Below are 20,545 nucleotides of genomic sequence, written 5' to 3' on the forward strand. Positions count from 1 at the left end.
ACTCAGAGAAATGACTGTTGCGCGGGGCGGCAGGGGCAGCCGCCAAGCACGTAACTGTCGGCAGAGCCCGCCCGAGCCCTGAGGGTCATCTGCTGGGCGCCCAACGGCAGAAAGCAGCAGTGAGGTGCCCGGTGCCCTCGCCCACCCACCCGTTGAGTGACAGCCTGGACTGTTGATCTCCACAGTGGCTTGGTCATCGAACTCCATGACGAGGCGGTTGTCGTCTGCCTCCTTCCCGCCCAGGTCGGGGCGGGGCGTAGGGGACAGCCAGAGCAGGTGGTTGTGGCACCGCAGGTGGCGGGCAAAGAAGAGGTCGGAGCCGAAGGTGGAGATGTCCTCGGGCAGATTCCCAACGGGGATGTGGAAGTACCTGCACAGGATCCGGGACAGGGTGAGTGCCAGGCTGGCCCAGGAGGGGTGGAAACCAGGAAGACCAGCTTGCCACCAGGGGCGACGAGCCAGGTGGCCAGCCCCGCGCTGCGCTCACCGGCTCATCTCAAAGGCCTGTGACAGGCAGGTGTCCAGGTTGAGGTAGTGACGGAACATGTGGCGGGCTCCGTGGCGCTGCCAGTCCAGGACGCTGTAGCTGATGTGGTCGGCCACGCGGATGGGCACCAGCGGGAACTCCTCCAGGACAGGCACCTCACTGACCAGCCTCCTCAGCTCCCAGCTGGACTGCACGGCGATGAGGGTGGGCCCTCGGCGCTCCTCCTGGGTTGGGCGGGACAGAGTAGCTGGAAGCCAGCCTGGGGCAGCGGCTCAGGGAGGGCCGCCCCCACACTCACCTTGTAGACCAGCAGGAGGCGCTGGATGGCCCTGCAGAGGGTCTTCAAGTCGGTTTCAGCCCGAACCTCAAAGGTGTGTTTTGGGGGAGGCAGGAGCTCGGGGCCCACTTTGTCCAGCAGGAGGCCGTGCTCGGCTGTGTACAGGGCGCTCAGGTTGGGCATCTGGTTGCTTCGCACCTAAGCAAGGGCGGCATCAGCCCTCTGCGGCGGGAGGGGGGCGGCAGGCGGGCCTCCTGCCCCACCTCGGGCACTAGCGCCGCAGGCACTCCTGGGCAAAGGCTTCTGGAAATGAGGCCAGGGGCTGGCGTCCTCCTGCCCAGTGACCTGTCCCTCCCGCAGCCCTGCCCAGGGACTCACGGTGTCCAACACAAACACGGACGCCCTGCGCTGCGAGGGCACGAAGACGCCGAACAGCGCCTTGTGTCCTTGTGTGCGATGATACAGGTAGATGTGGCGGATGCTCCCTGCAGAAGGACACGCAGGTCATCCGAGGTGCGGGAGGCGGGGCAGAGCAAGGGCAGTCGGCATGTGCCGTACCTGGCTCCAGGTAGCTGAACTGGGCCAGCGAGCGCATCTCCAGATGCTCGAGAGCGAAGGCGTCCGTCTCCCAGCCTGAGAGATGCCTGCGCAGCTGCTTGCTGACCACACACACACAGCCCAGCTGCACCAGGGCCCGGAACAGCAGCGGGACCTGCAGGGGCAGACAGGTGGCCCAGGGCTGACGGGGGCTGCTGCCTGGGCACAGCCCGCCATACTCAGGCTGGCTCTGGCAGACACGCTGCTGAACTCGTGTCCCTGGAGTGGTGTCCACAGCAGCTGCTGCCAGCCCGCCGTGCCCACGTGGGCAGGCCGTTACCTGAGTCTCGTACACGCCTTCGATGTCGGGGGCCGACAGCTCAGTGCTGATCTCATTGATGTGTCCCTGGTACATGTCCTCTGGCACCGAGTACTCGTACAGGTTATAGACCGTGTTGGAGCGAGGAAGGATTCGATTCACCTGGGGAGGGCACAGCGGTGGCCTCGTCACCTGCTAAGCGGTGATGTAACACACACCTGCACAGGCATATACATGTGCACACTCACACGTATGTGCATCACTGAAGCAGTCCTAGGATTTCTGGTGCCCACAACCGTGGGGTACACCGTTTTACTCTCCCCGTGAGTGAAACTACAAGCTCTGGGCTGACTTTGGTAAGCAGCCTGAGGCCTCTGGAAAGCAGACACGCTCTCCGGCTGGGGGGGGGGGGGGGGGGCAGGTGTTCCGTTTCCTTTGCTCTGTTGTCTCCTGGGTTTAAGGTGAGGGTGTTCTTGGTCAGAGGACAGGGAGAGGAGACCCTGGCGGAGGCAGAGTCTGGTGACGAGGAAGCAGGAGAGGCAGCCAAAGGGAAGGGCATTCTCCCAGTGACCCCTCAGCACGTCCAAGAAAGCTCCAGGGCCCCAGCCACCTGCTCTCTGCTGTCCTACACCCTCCCTGTCTCTTTCGAGATCCCCATCCTGCTGAGTCTCCGGTCGGGAGTCTCGCCTGCAGAAACCTCCTCACTCGCTCCAGTCCCCAGCTGCTAATAACACACAACTTGTTCTGCGATTCTGAGCATCCGAGTGAGAGGTGCATGGACAGGCGCAGTGACCACGCTTCGAGTGACCGCACTTCGAGTGACCGCGCTCCGATGGAGACACCAGATGTGAACTGTCTAGGACATGTCAAGGACACAGCCAAAGGGAAGGAGGCAGAGGACCACCCATCTTGGGACCCCATTTACAGGAAATGTCACACTGGCTCATTTAAAGGTGGAACATGGTCTGGTGGTTACCGAGGGCTGGGCAGGATAGGCCACTAGGGGCCCCGGGGTTTCTTTTGGGGGCAACGAAAATGTTCTAAGACTGACCGTGGTGACGGCGGCACAACCCTGAACACAGTAGCAGCCACTGAGCTGCACCTGAAATGAGCGACCTATATGGTGGGTGACTGACATGCCAATGAGACTTGGCCTCCAGGAGCCTATGGAGAGGGGGCTGCAGGCAGCTCCCAGGTCTCGTGCCTGTGGAGCCCACTTGTTAGGTGCTCCCACCGCTGTGCACATGACCTCAGAGGCCGAGCAGGCTGCTGGCCGCAGTGACCAGCATCGCCAGCTGCCTCCCTACCTTGCGAGACGAAGGCCCCTCCTCCGCTTTGGGCACCCGCTGGTTCACGTAGAACACACGGGGGACGTGCAGCTTGATGCAGTGCAAGTCGCTGCCGATGACAGCCCACAGCCTGAACACGCCGGCTTGGGTGGTCTCGCTGATCTGAGAGGACAGATTGTACAGCAGTGCGTGCGTGTCTCAGCTTGTCTCAGGAAGCGCTCCACACCTGTGGACAGGCCACCTCCCGGGGAACCTCCAGCACCAGCCCCCGTCAGATGCACAAGGGTCACTCCTGTCCTTTCTCCTCTGTCCTAGACCACAGGACAGTCCCCAAGATCCTCAGCTGGCCAGACACCCCTTCCCATCATCCCTGCTGCCCTGGGGGCGTCCTGTGCCCTCCACGGGCCCCTGTACACACCTGCACAATCTGCCACGGAAGGTCCAGAATGCTGCGGGCGGTTCTTCGCAGGAAGCCCCCCAGCCCTGTGGAGGGTCCATCTCGGATGGCCCCAGGCTGTGGTGCACCCTCCGCTCCCTCTAGACGCTGCCTCTTCCTGCGAGCGAGGCGCTGTCGGGCCTGCAGCTGCCACTTCTTCTTGTGGAACCGCAGCCAGACCAGCCACTCTTCCTGGGACAGATGGTGGCACAGGTCAAGGGGATGCAAACACGGTAAACACAACCAAGGAGCACGTGGTAAAACAGGGCTGTGCTTCCACGGCTATGAAGCTGCATGGCTTCCAAATGTCTCACCGTCATCCTCAGAGCTCAAAACCCAAGTCAGGTCCCCGCAGCACTCAGGCGGCGTTGGGGACACAGCGCCCGCAGTGTGGGCCTGGCCAGGGCCCTACTCCAGTGCCCACCATGCCACATGCCCTGCAGCTCCTTACCTGGGTGGTTCCGAGGGCCGGAGGCCGCCCCAGGACCTCCTGCCAGGGCACCGTCAGCTCCAGGTCCTGTGACTCCTCCTGGCTCTCCCAGAGGACGCGTTTCCTCTTAGTCGCCACGGGAACTGCCAAATGGGGTGGCTTCACTCGGCCAAAGTCCTCCATGTCTGGTGCTCCAAGGCTCGGGGTGCCTTGGGGAGCCTGGGCCGGGCCCACCTGCAATGACCAGGGAAGACTTACAGGGTGGATCTCTCGGCCAATTCCACTTCTAGAAACCCGTAAGCACGTCACTTGAATGGGATCAAGCATTGTACGCAAATACACTCAATCTATTTTTAACTTTGAATAGTGAAGAGGTCAGACAGAAGTGTCACAGGACTGCCGCCATTATGAAGCGAGTCATTACACTTCTGCCTGTTTGCTCCAGGTCACTCTCCTTTTCATAGGAAATATGATATTGCAAAGAACAGATAAAGCCCCGCTCAGCCCCTGCTACGCCTTTCACTGCACTGCTTTCAGTACTTTTTAGTGTTTCTAATAGATTTTTATTTTACAGTTGAGAAAACTGATGTCATAAGGTGCAGGACTCACGAAATCCCTGGGTCTGTGGGCACAGCCCATATTTGCATGTCACACGCTTCTTCAGCCCACCTGGGATTCCATCTCCTACCACACAGAACATGGGGGGACCTGAGGGGCAGTATCAAGGTGTATGTCTTAGGAAGAAAACACATTCTAGAGGCCTGAATGGAAGCATCGGCCTCACGAACGGCAGCACAGGGCCTCCGGGCCCCGAGCACCACTGCGGACGTGCTGTCCTGCGCCAGGCACAGTACCTGTCTCTTTCCCTCAAGGATGAAGAGCTCGCTGATCTTCTTCTGCTTGTAGATGTCATTCTTTTCCAGCAGCTTTCTGTGCAGCCACTCGGGGTGTTTGACGCGTGGCACTGGGTTCCTCACCTACACGGAGGTGAGACCATCACTCGTCTGCCAGTCGGGACGGCCACACGACCGCCTCCCCGGCTGGCCCTCACCTGCTGCAGAGCCGCGGGAATCGTGATGATCTTCTGGATGGCGCTGCCCAGCCTCTCGATGTAGTAGTCCCAGTCCAGAATCTGCATGCAGGGAATGGACGACAGGCGCATGAGAGCCGTAGCCACAGCTGCAGCCAGCCCTGCGCCCAACACTGCCTGTACCTGATTTACCCTTAGGCACTACGGCGGAAGTGCCATTTCACAGAGGATGTGGAAACCGAGGGCTTAAAGGATGCTTCCCAGCGGCCGAGGCAGCACCAGGACCCTGCACTGGGTCTAAGCCCGTCTGAGACAACAGGGAGGCCCCCTGCGTCTAGCTTTTCCAATTTGGCCCTAAACGGTAACCATGTCCTACCCACTATGTCAACAGTGACGAGTCCAGACAAACAGCCAGCCTGAGCTGGGGAACACTCCATTGTCTAGTTTCCTTCTAAACCTCTGAGTAGAACAAAAGCCAGCACCCACCGTCCGAATATCGAAGTCTTGAAGGGAAGAGCTCTTTAGCCATTTCCGGAGAAAGTGCCTCCTCACCGAGGGCTCTGCCTGGAAAATGGCGAGTGGGATGGCCCTGGGTGGCAAGAGGCACGGAGGTCAGCTGGGGACGTCTCCCCAAACCCGGCCACAGTGCTCATCAAGTGTATGTGTGTTTTACATGGAAACAGGGACTCAGAACCTACTCTGTAACCTGTGTTTTCACTTACTGTTTGTTTTGTACAAAGTACACCTAATGTCTGATGCTTACAGTATTAATAACTGATAATAGCCAGTGTATTAGAATACCATGGTTTATAGCAACCCCCCACTGTGGCCACCTGGTCTGTGCTGTTCAGCTATGAACAGAGCCATTCACAAATGCCCTCACGTAAATTACATATTCATGTGCATGCATATAATTAAACATTTCTGAAAGGCCATTCGTGGGGTAACAGATGGGAAGAGTCCGACCCTTTCCTGAAAGAACGGACCAGTTTGTACGTCACTACCAAAGCGACAGGGCAGTGGCCAGCACCCCTTTCTTTCATTGGGGGAAATATTTGTTACTGTGAAATACTGCAAAGAACCTTAGGAAGACAGCAAGCCCCGTGCACTACCCCCCATCCTGTCACCCGTCAGGCCTGTGTGAGAAAACGGAGCTGAGGACGAAGCCACTCTGCTGCCTTGTCTCACACACAAGGACCCACGCTCCTTACTTCGGTGTTTATCCACCTATGCACGTTTTTATACTCTTCACACAAATAGGATTTCCCATCAATTTTATACAGAGGTGTCCTGTGCTATCATCCTGCAACTCGCCTTTTCTGTCCAGCATTGTTTGTGAACTCGGTGTGGTAACACGTGGCTGTGACGCAGCCATGCCAACTCCTATGCAGCATTTCATTACATAAAAAATACACTTATCCATTTTCTAGTTGAAGGACACTTAGGATATCCCCAAATTTTGCTACTCAGCGCAATGTAAACATGGCGGCAATGCAGGGCCTGCTGCTAGGAGTGCTCGTCAGGGGGTGAATCGGGCACGTTCTATTTCACCGTGCACAGCTGGCTTCTCACCCAAGCCACTGGCACCCACAGTCCCGTGGACACTGGGTGGACACTGGTCTACGTGGTCACCAACAACTGATATCATAAGGTTCATTATTTACAACTGACAGGTGCTTGTGAGTCTGCATTTCCTGATGTCTGCATGCACTGGCCACCAAGCTGTCACATGTGAGCTGCCTGTTCGTATCTGTTGTCCACTTTTTCCCTGGGTTGTTTTTCTTACTGATATGTAGGAATTCTTCATTTTACTCTCTATATAATCTATTTTAGACTTATATCAAATTCCTTTATTTTCTGTTATGACTGGGAATTTCTTTTTAAGAAAATATTTGCTGTATTTAATTCATTTTTTCTTCCAGACCTTTCTAACATAGGTGAGAACATAGACTATTGAAGTTTCTACATTTATTGGTTCTCTACTGCTGATTTCAAACTACCCCAACTTAATGGGTTGAAACAATACCATTTTTTACTTAGGAGCCTGTTGTTTGGGTGGCCTCATCTGGGGACACCTGGAGCTACAGGGAGCAGTTGGGTAGGCCCCCCTCTGTGCACGCGCTCTCAGGCTCCAGCAGGCCGCACCAGGCAGAAAGGGGTCAAGAGCAGAACCAGGACCCTGGTCCACTGTGTTTTCCTGTCTCACTCATCAGTTCTTGCACAGCTCACACAGCCCAAAGAGGGCCGGGTGACAGCAGCGCCGTGCCACAGACCCTGAAAGTTTCCGTGGTCGGGGCTGGAAGCCACTGTGGGGTGGCCCCTCTGCTGCTGCCCTGCGTGTGTTCCAGGAGCGGAGGGGCATTTCCCTCTGTCCTAAGGGGGCTGGGAGTCGTGGCGCCAGCAGGGTATGGAGCCTCGGCCAGTAGAGCACCCGCGAGGCACACACTGCAGCCTCTCCAGCCAGGGAGCAGCAGTCTCCTGGAGGGTGTGACGACCGGGACCCTGCCCTAACCCTGCCCTGGACCTTATGACGGGGCCCATCGTAGCTGATCCTCCAAGGACCCAAGCTCTCCGTGGCTCCAGTGGGTCGGACCCACCACGCTCGCTCACTCAGGGATCCCGCCAGGGCCCAGCAAGGCGCAGATCCTGTCACCTGATCTGCGGGGTCCGAGGTCCACCCTCCCTGACCATCCTGCTCCTTTCAGGGAAGCTCACCTCCCCACGAGGGACAGAGGTTGCCAACAGCAGCACCCAAGTGCCCCAGGAGCCCCTCCCTAACCCCAAAGCCCTCACCGCTCTGTGACGGGAGAGCCCTCGGGCTTCCGGGAGATGATGTACCGGCAGCTCAGCCCCGCGTCCTTCACCATCTGGTCGCCCAGGAACTCGGCCAGGCGCTTGGCTGTGCTGATGGATGTTGACTTCTGCTCCCCGTAGTCCTCCAGCCTCCGAGACATTGAACGGTTCTCAGATATCAACTCGAACAGCTCAGAGTCGGGCATGTTCGCTGCCTGGAGGGAGGACAGGCCAAAGGACACGAGAGCTAAAGAAGTGTCCCTCAGCTGACAGGGACCATCCACCAAATGTCTCCCCAGCGGAGGCGCTGAAGGCGGCAGTGAAATTCCAAGGACTGCCTCATACCAGGGACAGAAGACGCCAAGCCGTCACTCGTGCACACGCACCTGTGCATGCGCACGCCTGACCGTCTCCCCCCCCTCGGTCCCCCCAAGGTCTGCTCGGTCACGAGGACTGTGTGTGATTCCCCGTGTTCATTCTCGTGGGTGGGTCATTTCTACACAGAATAAGACATGCCAAGAACCAGAAGCCCACAGAGCAAAGGAAGCCAGACAATGTTCCAGAACATTCCAGCATTCCTTTCACCCAGAAAGTCTCTTCCTAGAAAACAATGCAGGAGGGGTAAAGGCATCTGTACTGAGACGTCTGATGCGATGTTATTGATCTCAGTGGAGGCCTGAAGCCCATCTGAGTGACACCCAACCACAGAGGATGGTTCTGTAACTCAACCCACTCAACCTGGATGGGACAGAGACTACAGAGCAACATGGGAATCACGACCAAGTCCATGAGAGGGAAGGAAACACCTCCATTCAAACTGTAGAAATTGTGTGTCGCATTCACAGGTCCGACAAAGATTTAAAACGTCAAACAATTTTCTGTGATCGCTGGCAAATCTTCCTCTTGCGATCCCTCGCATTACCACACCGTTTGTTTCCTTTAGAGTCCTGTCACTGGACACAGAAGTGGAGGGGGACTCTGCAGGCACTGGAACTACGCATGTGTTGGCATTTCACCAGAATCAGCCCTGGGTTATGTCACCTCCTCTCTGGGGCCCAGGGACCCGAGAGCCAGGTGCGGGGCGCCTATACCTTGCTGTACAGCACGTCCAGCCAGTAGTCAGCCACCTTGGCGACGGAGTCGTACACTTCCTCCAGGGTGCTGCCTTTGAGGAAAGCCTCGAACACGGAGGACTGGAAGATCTTAATCAGCTGCAGCTCCCCACGGCGCTTCACCTCGAAGCCCTTCAGCTCGGCCAGGGAACCGTCCTCGTTGAACACAGCGTATCTGGAAAGACAGGCGAGCACGGCTGTGAAGGGGCCTGGAACGCCGCTTCTCGCTGTCCTCTCCCTCCGCCTCCTCCCACCCTCCCTCCGACACCGTCCAGCAGCCATGTCTCTACCCGGACCTTTATTTCTCCCACACAGAAATGTCTCAAGGGCCTGCGGCCTGTAGAATCTACCAGGCGGAGGACAGAGCCGGGGCTGTCCAACAGTGCTGACAACAGCTTTTCAAACTGAACCCAAAAGGCCACAAACAGAGCCGAGGTCTGTACCCGTCCTGGACAGGCTGCTGGGCTGGACCCGTCTGTCTCCTTCCTAAGCACGGAGGCCGCGGGAGCCTACCTCTTCTTCAGTTTCTTGCCCTCCTCCTTGGAGGCTGGGAGAATCATGGCCAGGTAGGGCCCGTCGACCTCAAAGAAGATGCTGTTCTCCGAGCGGGTGACATAGGTGAGTGAGGCGGGCTCAGCCAGCTCCTGGTACTGCTCATTGGTGAAGCCTTCCTGTGGACATGGATGAAGGGGCAGCCTCAGTTGTCATCGTCACACCTGCAACTGACCGGCTGCCCTCCAAGCAGTGGACGGGTCAGCAAACGGGGCTCTTCCGTACGATGGGTGCCACTGGGCAAGACAAAGGGATCAAGTTGACATGTGTCCCACGTGGATGAGCCGAACTGCACTCTGCAGAGTCCAGAAGGCCGCACTCCGTGTTTGCACGCATAGGACGCTCTGGAAAAGGCAAGATTAGCACACAAAGAACACACTGGGGTAGCCAGGGCTTGGGGTTGGGGGGCTGATGACAAAGGGGCAGCATGCAGGAACCTTTGGGGTGACGGAACTGTGGCATTGCTCTGTGGTGGTGGACACACGACGCTACGTGTGGGTCAAAACACACAGAGCTTCACTCCATAAAGGGAATTTTACTGTAAGCAAATTAGAAAACATTCGACCAGTCAATCAGGTGATGCCAGAGGGACCGCAGACTGGCACAAAAGAACCCATGGTACTATTGATGGATGACAGAACCCGCTGAAGGGCTGCGGGACAGAGGGATGCCGGACATAACAGACAAGCCATGCTGAGTAGGTGGTGAAGACGAGCAACGAGAACAAAGGTGAGCAAACACCACTGTCGGCACGTCCTGGAGCTGTTACACATACACTAGGGCTGAACAAACAAAGAAATGTACTGAGAAAATCTGGTAGGTTTACTGTCTGCAAGAGGAAGAAGTTACTACTAAGGGAATGGACGACATCGGAGCCCGATGTAGCAACGGGTTCAGGTCATACATGTAAACACACCTGCAAGTAAGTATGGGTGGGTGTGGGGTTACTATACATCCATGTATCTCCTAGCTCAACTCACAGTGAGCAGCTACAAGCAGTGACATGGGGTGGCGTCAATGAGCACACTGGCACCGACTTCAGTTTCTAGCACCATCTCCACTAAAAGGAACCCAGGCTCCTTAGAGAAGTGGCTGATTCTAGGGCTGAGGCAGGAAAATACAACATGAGGCTGGAGTGTCTTGTAGTACCAGGCGGTAAGAAAGTACCCACCAAACCCAACCCAAGCCCCAGGACGGAGCGTGTCGCAAACATGTGGGCAAATGTGAAGGAGCCCAGAGGCCAACGGGCAGCGAGCTGAGCTGCAAACACAGCAGGCAGTCGTGGGTCACATGCCAGTGTAACAGTATCCCTGGACGACATGGACATAAACCACCAAGTAAACCAGGGAGCGAGGAACGGGTGACGACTCCTCCCACACAGTGCCATTGATAAATGTCGGGAAGGAGGGAAACAGATTCACCAGAGGGAAACCCAGCAGAGAACACCAGGACGACTGGCGAGGGTGCCCAGCGAGTGCGCCCGTTCAGGGAGGAGCAGGACACCCGCAGTTTCAGAGCATGTCCTCAAGGCTCACTCGTTACTGTGCTGCTCTAGCACGTGGCCAGACTTGCACAGCCCACTGTGGGCGGGCATGTCAAGGCCGCCCGGTGTGGACTTCTGCAGCACGGCAGTGGGGAAGCTGGGGCCGCAGCTGTGGAGGGACCGCAAGTGCAGATCCTGACACCACGCGTGACAAAACCACACAAGGCACGTCACCTCATTGGCGTTCCTCCAAAAGCCCAAATAACCTCAGTGCAAGAACAAGGAAAAATAGACAAGGCCAAGCTGAGGGGCAGACACGACACCTGCCCGGCACTCAGGGAAGTATCCCGGTCATGCAGACGGCAGGGCACTAAGGAGACAGACGACTACACGCAGCTGGGGTCCTGAGACAACTGGGAAATCCGAGACCGAGTTTGGTTCCAGTGTCAGCCGGCCCGAGTGCCCTGGTTCTGACAGCCGGGCCATGCTTTGTGGAGGTCAACGTCAGGGCAGCAGAACTCTGTTCTATTTTTGTAATTTTTCTGTAAGTGCAAAATGATTCCGAAACAAAGTGACGAGCAAAGCAGCGTAGGTGCTGTGCTGAAGGATGGCGCACTCGCTCGGCAGTGTGAACTCAGGCCACACAGAAAATGGGGACGGCGGAGGCAGGGCGTGGAGCCCAGGAAGGGATGGACACACGCCGGCCTGAGAGATACCGCAGGCCCCGTTCCCCAGGCCCCACCAGGCTGGTGCGAGGAGCCCACACCCACAGGAGCCCCGTCTGCAGGCCCAGGCTCACCTTGACCATGATGTTTAACATGGCCCCAGGGTAGGAGATGGTCACCTTGGGCTTTTTCATGCAGGTTGTCTTGATGACAAAGTTTTCAGGGAAGCTGTTGGGCAGCACGCACCATATTCCATCTGTGTCCAGCTCTAAGGGCCTCCTTCAGAGAAACAGAAATGAGGCCACACGGATACGGGCCTGGGGCCCCAGGTAGCGAGAAGCCCCTATCAAGTCTGGACGCGGTGGAGGCCCCTCCGGGCCATGAACGCAGCAAGCGAGACGCCCACCCATTTCCAGCTCGCTCTTCTCCCAGCCGTTCCCTCCCATTGCAGCCCTACCGGCCCACTCCAGCAGGCATGCCGCCGGCCGCGGGCCGCAGCACGGTGCTCACCCAATCTGCTCGATCAGCTCCCGCGCCTGCGTGATAATGCTGGCCCCCGTGAAGCAGACAATGCCGGCCATCTCCATGGAGTACCAGCGGGCCCTGGGGAGGACAGTCACAGGCTCATTAGGACAGGGCAGGAGAGAGGATACCAAGAGGGGGACTCTGGAGTAGGGCAAGAGGACTAAGGCAGAATCCACTCTGTGCTGAGGGTGTGGGGCTCAGCTCAGGAAGGATGAGCTGCAAGGATGCAGCATGCTGCCCCTGCAACAGCTCAGGACCTCAGGCTCAGCGGGACGCCCCATAGCAGCCCAGATGGTCACGTGTCCCCATGAGCCTCTCCCACCATCTGCAGCACCAAGCATCTCATGCCTTCTCCATTCTCCCAAGCCCCATGCACACCCTCCAGCTTCTCAGGGAAAACAGGGCCACAGGCACCCTCGGCTTCCTGCCACCCTCTGGCTCAAGGTCCCTGCCCGGGAACTCTGTTCAGGTTCCAGCCCTGCTCTCATCCTCCCCAGTGCCATTAAAAAGCAACATGAATAAACAGAATGACCCTCCCTCAAGCCCAGTCCCTGTGCCACCCACCGCCTTTTTCCTTCTCCAGAGCTGCCCTGTTGACTGTCCTAGCGTCCCCACCCAGTGGCCAGGTCTCCCCTTCAAGACCTGCTCTGCCCGAGGCCCTACCCACCTGGTCATGTCCAATGGACATGCTCAGGCCCCACCTCAATTCATCTCCTGCACCCCTAACCCCAGAACAGTGTCCACAGCGGCTTTGAGACCCCATCTCCTGGCTCTCTCCACCTCTCAGACGGCTTGACATCCCTCATTAGCCACACGGTGCTGTTTTAGTGACTGTGCAGACCCTCTCCACGTCCCAAGTGGTGACATTCACTAAGTCACCCCCCCCCCCCCCCACACACACACGAAACTACCAAATCACGTCTCTAGCCCAGGATGCTGAGACCAAGGCGTGCAGTGGTGCAGATGCCCCTTGAGGCCTACTGAAGGGGATGTGGCAGCCCACAGCCCTGCCCTCTCCCGGCCCCTGGTGCTAAGGCACCCTGTGCGCATGACGTACCCTTTGCGCATGACATAGCCATAGAAGGAGTTGAGAATGCACTTGTGTGCGAGCTGCAGCGACTCGTACAGCACCTCCATGTTCCTGCAGCGCCTCACCTCCGCTGCGTCACCTGCCTCCACGGCTGCACACAGCTTCTTCTTCCACACCTGCGAACCACACACACACAAAGCTGTCATGCCAAGGTCATTCACATGGGAACTCTCTGTCTATAGGCCTCTACTGGTACCTGCCACACTTCCTTCACTCCGTCTCTGACGGCACTATCAGTAGAAAGCTGCAGATTGCACACCTCGGCACAACTTCTAGGGACAAGGACGTGCTCCTGCTCCTACCCCAAGAAACTGAACAGGGCACGGTGTCCGGCATTGACTCGTCCCTCATAGGGTCTGCACGACCCCAACGCCTGCTTCTCTCACGTCCCCATTCACCTTTCATCTAGAACTGCCCCTTGGAAGGAGATGTCCTGAAAGGGCTGCTGAGCACAAAGAACAGGCCCACGTTACATTTTTACTTCCTGCGAGCCCAAGGACAGGAGGAGATACTCCACGTGGACACCTCAGACTTGGGGCAATGTCAGTGCCCTGGGACAGAGCCCGGAACCTGACAGGGAGCTGGAGAAGGGACTGAAGCCACGTCTGGAGACCAACAAAGCGGCAGGCGTTTGCTCCACCAGAGGTCCAGGGACTCCCTATCTGGGTCCTGTTACTCAGTTTACTCTCTTACCTACGCACTTGACAAGTTGAGTTCCAGGGTCTCTAAAATAACACAACTCAGGTGCGGCTGACAGGCACAGAGCCAGGTGCTCGTCATCTGCAGCAATGCCCCAGGGTAACAGTGTCCTCACTGGCCAGTACTGCTGGGCCACCCACTGCCTGGCTGGTACTGGGCCCAGGGTTGAAAGGTGCTGGACTCTTCAGTGTGGCGTGTTTGTCAAAACCCACACAACTGCCTACCCAAAAGGGTAGGACTTAACCCTATGTCAGGTTTACCTCCATAGAGTGGCCCAACTACCACCAGGGATGGTGTGGCCACGGGCACTGGAACGTCTGAACGTCCTACCCCAGCTACATTTCTGTCCCCATCACAGTGGTCGAGCATGACAGGCTCCTCCCATCTGATGTTTCGCCTTTCCTCCCCCAGCTGGCAACTGTCAGTACTTAGAAGAGTGTCTGGAACATACCAGCTCTCAGTAAATGTCTTGATGAATTTGCATCACACTAAGAGCCGTCGGATCATGCAGGCTGTGCCTGGGCGGATGTAAGACCCTCTGTGCCAGCAGAGGGGGCACATGGCAACCACAGACGGACTGCATGGCCCAGGGTGCCAAGCCTCAAAGGAGAAGCCAAGCGACAGCTCCCCCAGCCAGCGGGCTGGCAGATCAGCCCCACTTGCTTCACTGTGCTGACTGGTCTTAGCCAACAGGTGCTGTGGGAAGGCTTGGGACACTGTGTCCACAGCTTCCATGATGCAATGGACTGCCCTGAGGCCAACGTGTCCTGGGTCGAGGAGTTAGGCCTGTCTGTGTCTGGAACGACTGGGTTTAAGGGAACCAGAGCTACTCAGGAGATCACTGGAAGAAGCAACTGATAAAGAAATGCAGAGAAGACCAAAAATATTTCAGGGAACTCCCCATCCAATCTGAGAAAAAAATGTTTTTAAAGGTTTGGTATTTAAAAAGCAAAACACTTTAGACATTTACTGAGTGCCTACTATGTGCCAGTGACTGCATTAGACTCTAAAGAATGAGACAGTCACTACACTTTCAGGGCTTGTCTGATGAGGGAAACAGATAAACAGGTAATTGAAGAGTTAATAAAGTGAGATGGCATGGCAGTTTCTCAGAAGGTTAAAAACACCATCACAGTAGCATCTGCAGTCCCACTTCTGGGCGCGCGCGCACACACACACACACACACACACACACACACACACAGAAACGCAAAGCAGGAACCTGACATGCCTGTACATCCCACGACTCCAGACAGCGCCAAGTAAGGATCCTCACCTCCGAAACTAGACTCCGTCGTGACCCCACAAAGGTCAGACTCACCTTGTGGAGACCTTTGAACTCGTAGCGCCGGTCGCGGAAGGCACGCACGGTGTCCACGTAGAAGGAGTTCTCCCGCTGGCAGATGGTGGTGAGGCGCTCCTCCACCTTGGTCACGTGGATCTTCTTGTAGGCCTTCCGGCAGTAATCTAGGGCACAGCCGGGAGGGGGCGCACGTGAGCCTCCTGACTGGCCAAGGAAGGCAAGGAGGCAGCGGACGCAACACACACAGCTCTAGGCAGCTCTGAGTTAACAGAAGGGGCAGACCACTAGAAAGCGAGGCGGTCAAGAGTGAATGGGTGGAATACACCAAAAGCATGGGAAGGAGAGTCCAGTGTCGGAACACTCATGAAGCCTACAGGAAGAACTAGTTCGCCACGATCTGAGGGGTTCAGCGACTGGTTTAAGTGACCCCAGGCTGTGTCCCACCAACACACCCCTACTGAGGCCCAAAATTGGGAGACGCAGTGTTGGGAAAGCCATGGCCAAGTCCGGGCTGCTCACCTGCCAGTCTCCTCTTCTCGTATTTGGCCTGCTCCTCGCGGGACAGCTCATGAAAGGCCCGGGCTGGACCCTGTGGGGTCAAGGGAGGGAACTTCTCCGACTCCAGCTGGTGCCGGATCCGATGGTACTCGCTGCGGCTGGCCGGCACTGGAGGGGTGACAGCGGAGAAGAACCACGATGGAGACCAGTCCATCCATTTCCGCTGAGCACCCCCAGCCCGGCCGCCACTCACTGAACTCGCCCCTCCACTGCCAGGCCATCTTGCGCTGGCAGTTTGCTCCGGGCTTGTTGAAGTCACAGGCCGCACAGGTGGCCTCATCCACCATGGCAGAGGGCTGCGGAGAGCACGGGAGGGAAAGAGGGAGGGAGGGAGCAGTTAGGCTCAGGTAGGAAGGACTCAGTCTGGATGTAGGAGTATGTCTCACCTGCAGGCGGTTCGTCAGGATGATGTTTGGGTACATGGCCCCCACATCCAGGTGGTAGATAAGGGGACACTCGATTCTGTTAGGAACATCTTTCAGGGAGGTGAGCTTGTTCTTAATCTGATCACACACCTGCAGACGAAGAAGAAAGAAATGGAGGCTGGTGACCCAGCAAAAACTGGAGACTGTACACAGTAACAAGGAAAGCACCACAGGTCCCAGACGGACACCAGCCACCAGCACCAGGCCCAGGGCCATGGGAGGCGACACAGGAGCACAGCCCTACTAAGGGCAGCATGGTGGGAGCAGCAGCCTCCACCCCAGAACTTTCAGGGTTAGGAGAAAACTGCAGAAGACTGTCTGCAGCCTCACATGGCAGAGCCCATCTGCCAGCGAGTGCGAGACCTGGCGAAAATACTAGCAGTCACCCTTGCTGAGGGCCCCGTGGGTCCCCGAGGTGCGCATGTCCCAGCAAGCCTGCAGCTGACAGGTGAGCGGTTGGCATGGGCTCAAGCCCAGGCCTCAGACCAAATGCAGTGCCGGGTGGCCTCCAGTGGGACTTCGTGAACCAATGACAGATTTCTGGTTCCAGCAGCAGCTGAGCTGTTTGCCTGAAGACCCTCCTGATACCAAACACCTGGAAAGGCTCCCTGAACTAGAAAAACTCTCCCTATCTGTGCAGAAGTGAGCTGCTCAGTCATGCCGAGTACAAAGCAACGCGTGAACTGTAAACCGGAACAGGGAACTGACCTGGTGTCCCAGGGCCATGCCAGGTCTGGTAACTCAGTGAGAGGACACGGCCAAGTCAGACAAGGGGAAAGACACATCAGGTGAAGTCGGGAGCAGGCTCAAGATGGGAGGAGATTCCTCCTTCCAGCACCGAGCTGATAGTAGTGCGCAGTGCCACCTCCCAGGGAAGCCCCCAGAGACCCAGCGCGAGGCTTCTCCTGGGGCTGGTCACACAGGCAGGCACCGGCCTGCATGAACCCAATTACAGACCCCGGGAGGAGTGCACGAGCAGCCATCCTGCCAGACAAGGGGAGGGAGCCCAGCCATCCCAGCGCCCAGACGCAGGCCCCTGAGAGCACAGCCGACTCGGCCTGTGCCAGGAGCCCTGCTGCTCATTTCTCCAGCCTCCTCAAGGAGTGGTGACCTACACACAAGAGGGAGATGAAATACAGAACTTCCAATAAAGGCAGGACCCGCAAAGGCCACTTCCACAGAAGGCTAAACCAACACCAGTCTGCTCACCAGAACCCCGTCTATTCTGGGCTCTGGGCGAAGAAGGTACCTTGCCTGAACATGTCTCCAAGGGCTGGTCCCTCTAAAGGATCTGTGGTCTACATTATACTTCTCACTTGGTCTGGGAACGTCCAGCCAAGGAGCCAGGTAAGAAGGGACCCAGCCCAGTGTCCCCTCTGGGGACCCAGGCAGAAAAAACCATAAAAATACTTGACAACAGCCCTTGAGAGGCCGCCTGGATTCCTTGCTGAAGATGAATTCTCATTCCAAAATCTGAGTGTAGGAAGAGATACCCTCTGTGGCTGACAGCGGACACAGTGGAAAGCAACCCGCCAAAATTCAGGAAATAAATCTCCTAAATATGCTGAAGTGAGCGTAATTAAAAATACTAGAGACCTTGGGGTGGCCGGATGGCTCAGTTGGTTAGAGCAGGAGCTCTGAACAACAGGGTTGTCAGTTCGCTGTGCCCTCCACAATTAGATTGAAGGACAACTACTTAGAGGTGTTGGGCCCTGGAGAAGCACACTGTCCCCCAATATTCCCCCAATAAAATTAAAAAAATATATACCACAGATCAAAAATCTAAAACACAGGAAGAGAAAGTCCACTTTTTATAAAATAAAGCATGTCGGAAAAAGAACGAACAGAGCTCCTAGAAATAAAAACATTGTCCTAAAAACAAAAACAGTCACTGAGACTCCATGAGAATAAAGCTAAATAGGCTCTGACAGTCATATATTTTTATTCACTCCCCAAAGCATTTAAAACAGAACACTTGGTGTCTATGTGTGTGATAAGGTCACTGTGTCCTAAGAACTCCAACCCGAGACTTGGGAAACGCTGGCCTGGAGTGTCGGCCTATTACACCATCACAGCTGCATTCGCTCCGGCGCGCGGGCTGCCTCTGATCAGCTCACTGCACTCACTGGTTTCCCAGACCTGAAAGTGACACCTGTGCTCCTTTCCTGGACGTGTTTTCGCTCACACTTGTTCCTCCGCCTACACCCCCTTCTTCCTAGGGTGGCTCAGAGTCCGCACAGTATATGACAGCTGTAGCTGACAGCAGCTGTACAGCACTTCAGTTTGCAAAGGACATGCACACATTCTTGTTTGAATTTTGCCTGGTGAATCCATTCAGATATTTCTTAAAACCAATCCTAAAATGGTAAAAATGCCACACTCCTGGAGTCACTGGATGTGCTGCACTGTCGAGAGGTGCTCGACAGACGTGAGCTGTGCTGTGCCCAAGGGAATAGAGGCAGCACCAGGGGAGGTGCCTGGGGTCTCCAGTCATGTGACACACTTTGTAAATGGTGCTTTCCACCATTTTTGATGGATTTTATAGTTACTTTATTCTACTCTATAACTTCTAGGAATTCACTCTCATCATTTTTAAAGTCTCCTTAACAAAAAAAGAAATTAAAAACCTCCAGTGGCCCCTCACTGCTGACAAAGAGTCCAGGTGACCTGGACATGAGAGCCAGCACTGCCGTCTCTGCCCGCAGCCCCTCAACGTCCCCACAGCCTGCTCAGGAGCCCAGAGTGTCCCTGTGAAACTCCCCGACCACACCAAGTCGGGTCATGCACTGTGACAACACTGTCACAGCTGTCCGGCCAGACCAGGAGACACCCTGAGTCATCTGTCTCCGGTGCCCCCGACAGCAGCACGCAGTAGGTGCGTAATGAACATGCTCGGGAATGAAGCCAGGCTGCCAAGGTTGCCCATGCCACACTGTCCCCTCCCTGAGTGTTACCTCTTGGAAGTTGGCAACCTGCTCCATGGGCACCTTCTCCTCTTCCTCAATAGCGTGACGCATGGTCTTCTCCACGCGCTGCAGCAGGAAGTCAAAGGCAGCGGGATTCTAGCGCAAACGACCGAGAGGACCCAGGTCAGTCGGGAACCCGCCCCAGCTGCACGCAGCCTACCTCAGGGACGCCGCAGACCGCGCTCCGGAAGGAGCCGAGTCCTGAGCCTGCAGGGTCCCAGCCCAGGGCAGCCCAGACAGGACGGCCGGTGAGGGCCACAGGGGCAGAGGTGCTACTTCAGCCCTTGTGGCTTCTGGGGGCGACCAAGCCTGGGGTACCCGGGGGGAAAGGGGGCGCACCATCCTGAACCGGCAGGGGATATCACTGCGGAACACGCCGGACTCCAGGGCCTCCACGTGGCCACCCACATAGGTCTCAGAGTCCAGCACGTGGCCGTCATCGGTCATCTTGTTGAACTCCTGCTCCTGCTTGTTGGGGAAGACGATGTTGGCGTGGAAAGCCTGCACCATCAGCAAGGCCTCGCACAGCGTCCCGGAGCCCTTCCGCAGCACCTGCAGGAGACGCCAGGCTCAGCCGACCCCGGGCCAGCCCACGCGGGGCAGCGGGCCGGCGCGGCGGGGCCACTGACCTCATCGGGCTCCATGGGGATGATGGTGCACAGGGCGAATATGAAGGGGTGGACGTACTTCATGTACAGGTAGTACGTGGCCACTGCGTCCGACACCGAGTACGTGGCCAGCGTCTGAGGAGAGAGCGGAGTAAGGGCCACGCCCCCACGTGGGACCGCCCCCCCCCCCCCAAGGTGCGGCGCCGGCACTGCGGCAGGAACCTGGGGCTGCTCCGTGGCCATCCGGCACATGTCCTCGGGGTCCAGCTCCACGGGGTCATAGCCCAGCTTGGCTTTGGCGGCTGCCTTGAGGTTGTGGCTGCCCACCGGAAGGTAACTGTCCCTCTTCACCCACCTGGGAAGGAGAGGAGAACAAAGGCCAGGAATCCGTGAGGGGCCGCGAACTGGACACAGGAAGACAGGCCAGGCAGCGCGGGGCCCATGCGCCAGGTAAGTTCGCAGACACACCTGCCAACACAGAGCTGCCCAGCCGGGGCTCCAGGCCCCGCTTCCCTCCTGTCCTTGTGGGGAGAGGGATGCGAGCGAGGTGGGAGCGGGCAGCTGTCACCATCCGCGGCCTGTCCACCAGGGCTGCTGGGCTCTGCCCTCAGGCCCTGCCGTCACACTCCCTCCTGTCTGCATGTGGTCCTTTAGCAGGGAAACACGCAAGGACACCCTGTGCCCCGCGACCCCTGTGCCCGTCTTCACTTCTTCCCGATGAGTGACATCGCCTCCCGGGCCTGCAGCTCCTACTGCCCACGCCCACCCCGCCCCCCGGCCTCCACCCAGAACACCCCGCACTGGCCTACCCGGCACTGCCACCTCGCTGAGGCCCCACCTCTCCTCTGACTTCCCTTGACAGCGCATTCACCACCACCGTCTCCACGTGGATGGGGCTCCCAGGCCTGCTTCTACCTGTGACCTGGACTCTGCCCTACACCTGAACGCCCACACCAAATCC

The 20,545-nt window shown here is 57.2% G+C and overlaps 1 protein-coding gene across 5 annotated transcripts in view; it reads right to left on the reverse strand.

Annotated features, from left to right (window-relative positions):
* POLE (DNA polymerase epsilon, catalytic subunit) overlaps positions 1–20,545 on the reverse strand; it is a 47,789-nt gene that overhangs the window by 9,593 nt on the left and 17,651 nt on the right. For all 5 annotated transcript variants that reach the window (XM_088801114.1, XM_074321694.2, XM_019748782.3 and 2 more), the window contains 26 exons: positions 19,807–19,939; positions 19,606–19,719; positions 19,316–19,528; positions 18,965–19,072; positions 15,972–16,100; positions 15,779–15,881; positions 15,547–15,693; positions 15,046–15,191; positions 12,993–13,141; positions 11,921–12,013; positions 11,545–11,689; positions 9,224–9,381; positions 8,690–8,885; positions 7,599–7,813; positions 5,292–5,394; positions 4,827–4,907; positions 4,630–4,752; positions 3,797–4,009; positions 3,328–3,537; positions 2,928–3,071; positions 1,642–1,782; positions 1,323–1,476; positions 1,143–1,249; positions 786–962; positions 488–711; positions 150–370 (listed from right to left, as the gene is read on the reverse strand). In XM_088801114.1, coding sequence (XP_088657240.1) covers positions 150–370; positions 488–711; positions 786–962; positions 1,143–1,249; positions 1,323–1,476; positions 1,642–1,782; positions 2,928–3,071; positions 3,328–3,537; positions 3,797–4,009; positions 4,630–4,752; positions 4,827–4,907; positions 5,292–5,394; positions 7,599–7,813; positions 8,690–8,885; positions 9,224–9,381; positions 11,545–11,689; positions 11,921–12,013; positions 12,993–13,141; positions 15,046–15,191; positions 15,547–15,693; positions 15,779–15,881; positions 15,972–16,100; positions 18,965–19,072; positions 19,316–19,528; positions 19,606–19,719; positions 19,807–19,939 — 3,947 coding nt within the window. The remainder of the gene's footprint in view (positions 1–149; positions 371–487; positions 712–785; positions 963–1,142; positions 1,250–1,322; positions 1,477–1,641; positions 1,783–2,927; positions 3,072–3,327; positions 3,538–3,796; positions 4,010–4,629; positions 4,753–4,826; positions 4,908–5,291; positions 5,395–7,598; positions 7,814–8,689; positions 8,886–9,223; positions 9,382–11,544; positions 11,690–11,920; positions 12,014–12,992; positions 13,142–15,045; positions 15,192–15,546; positions 15,694–15,778; positions 15,882–15,971; positions 16,101–18,964; positions 19,073–19,315; positions 19,529–19,605; positions 19,720–19,806; positions 19,940–20,545) is intronic.

Source organism: Rhinolophus sinicus, chromosome 9, assembly GCF_057876585.1.
Source record: "Rhinolophus sinicus isolate RSI-liver-muscle chromosome 9, RSI-T2T, whole genome shotgun sequence".
Classification (NCBI taxonomy): Eukaryota; Metazoa; Chordata; class Mammalia; order Chiroptera; family Rhinolophidae; genus Rhinolophus; species Rhinolophus sinicus.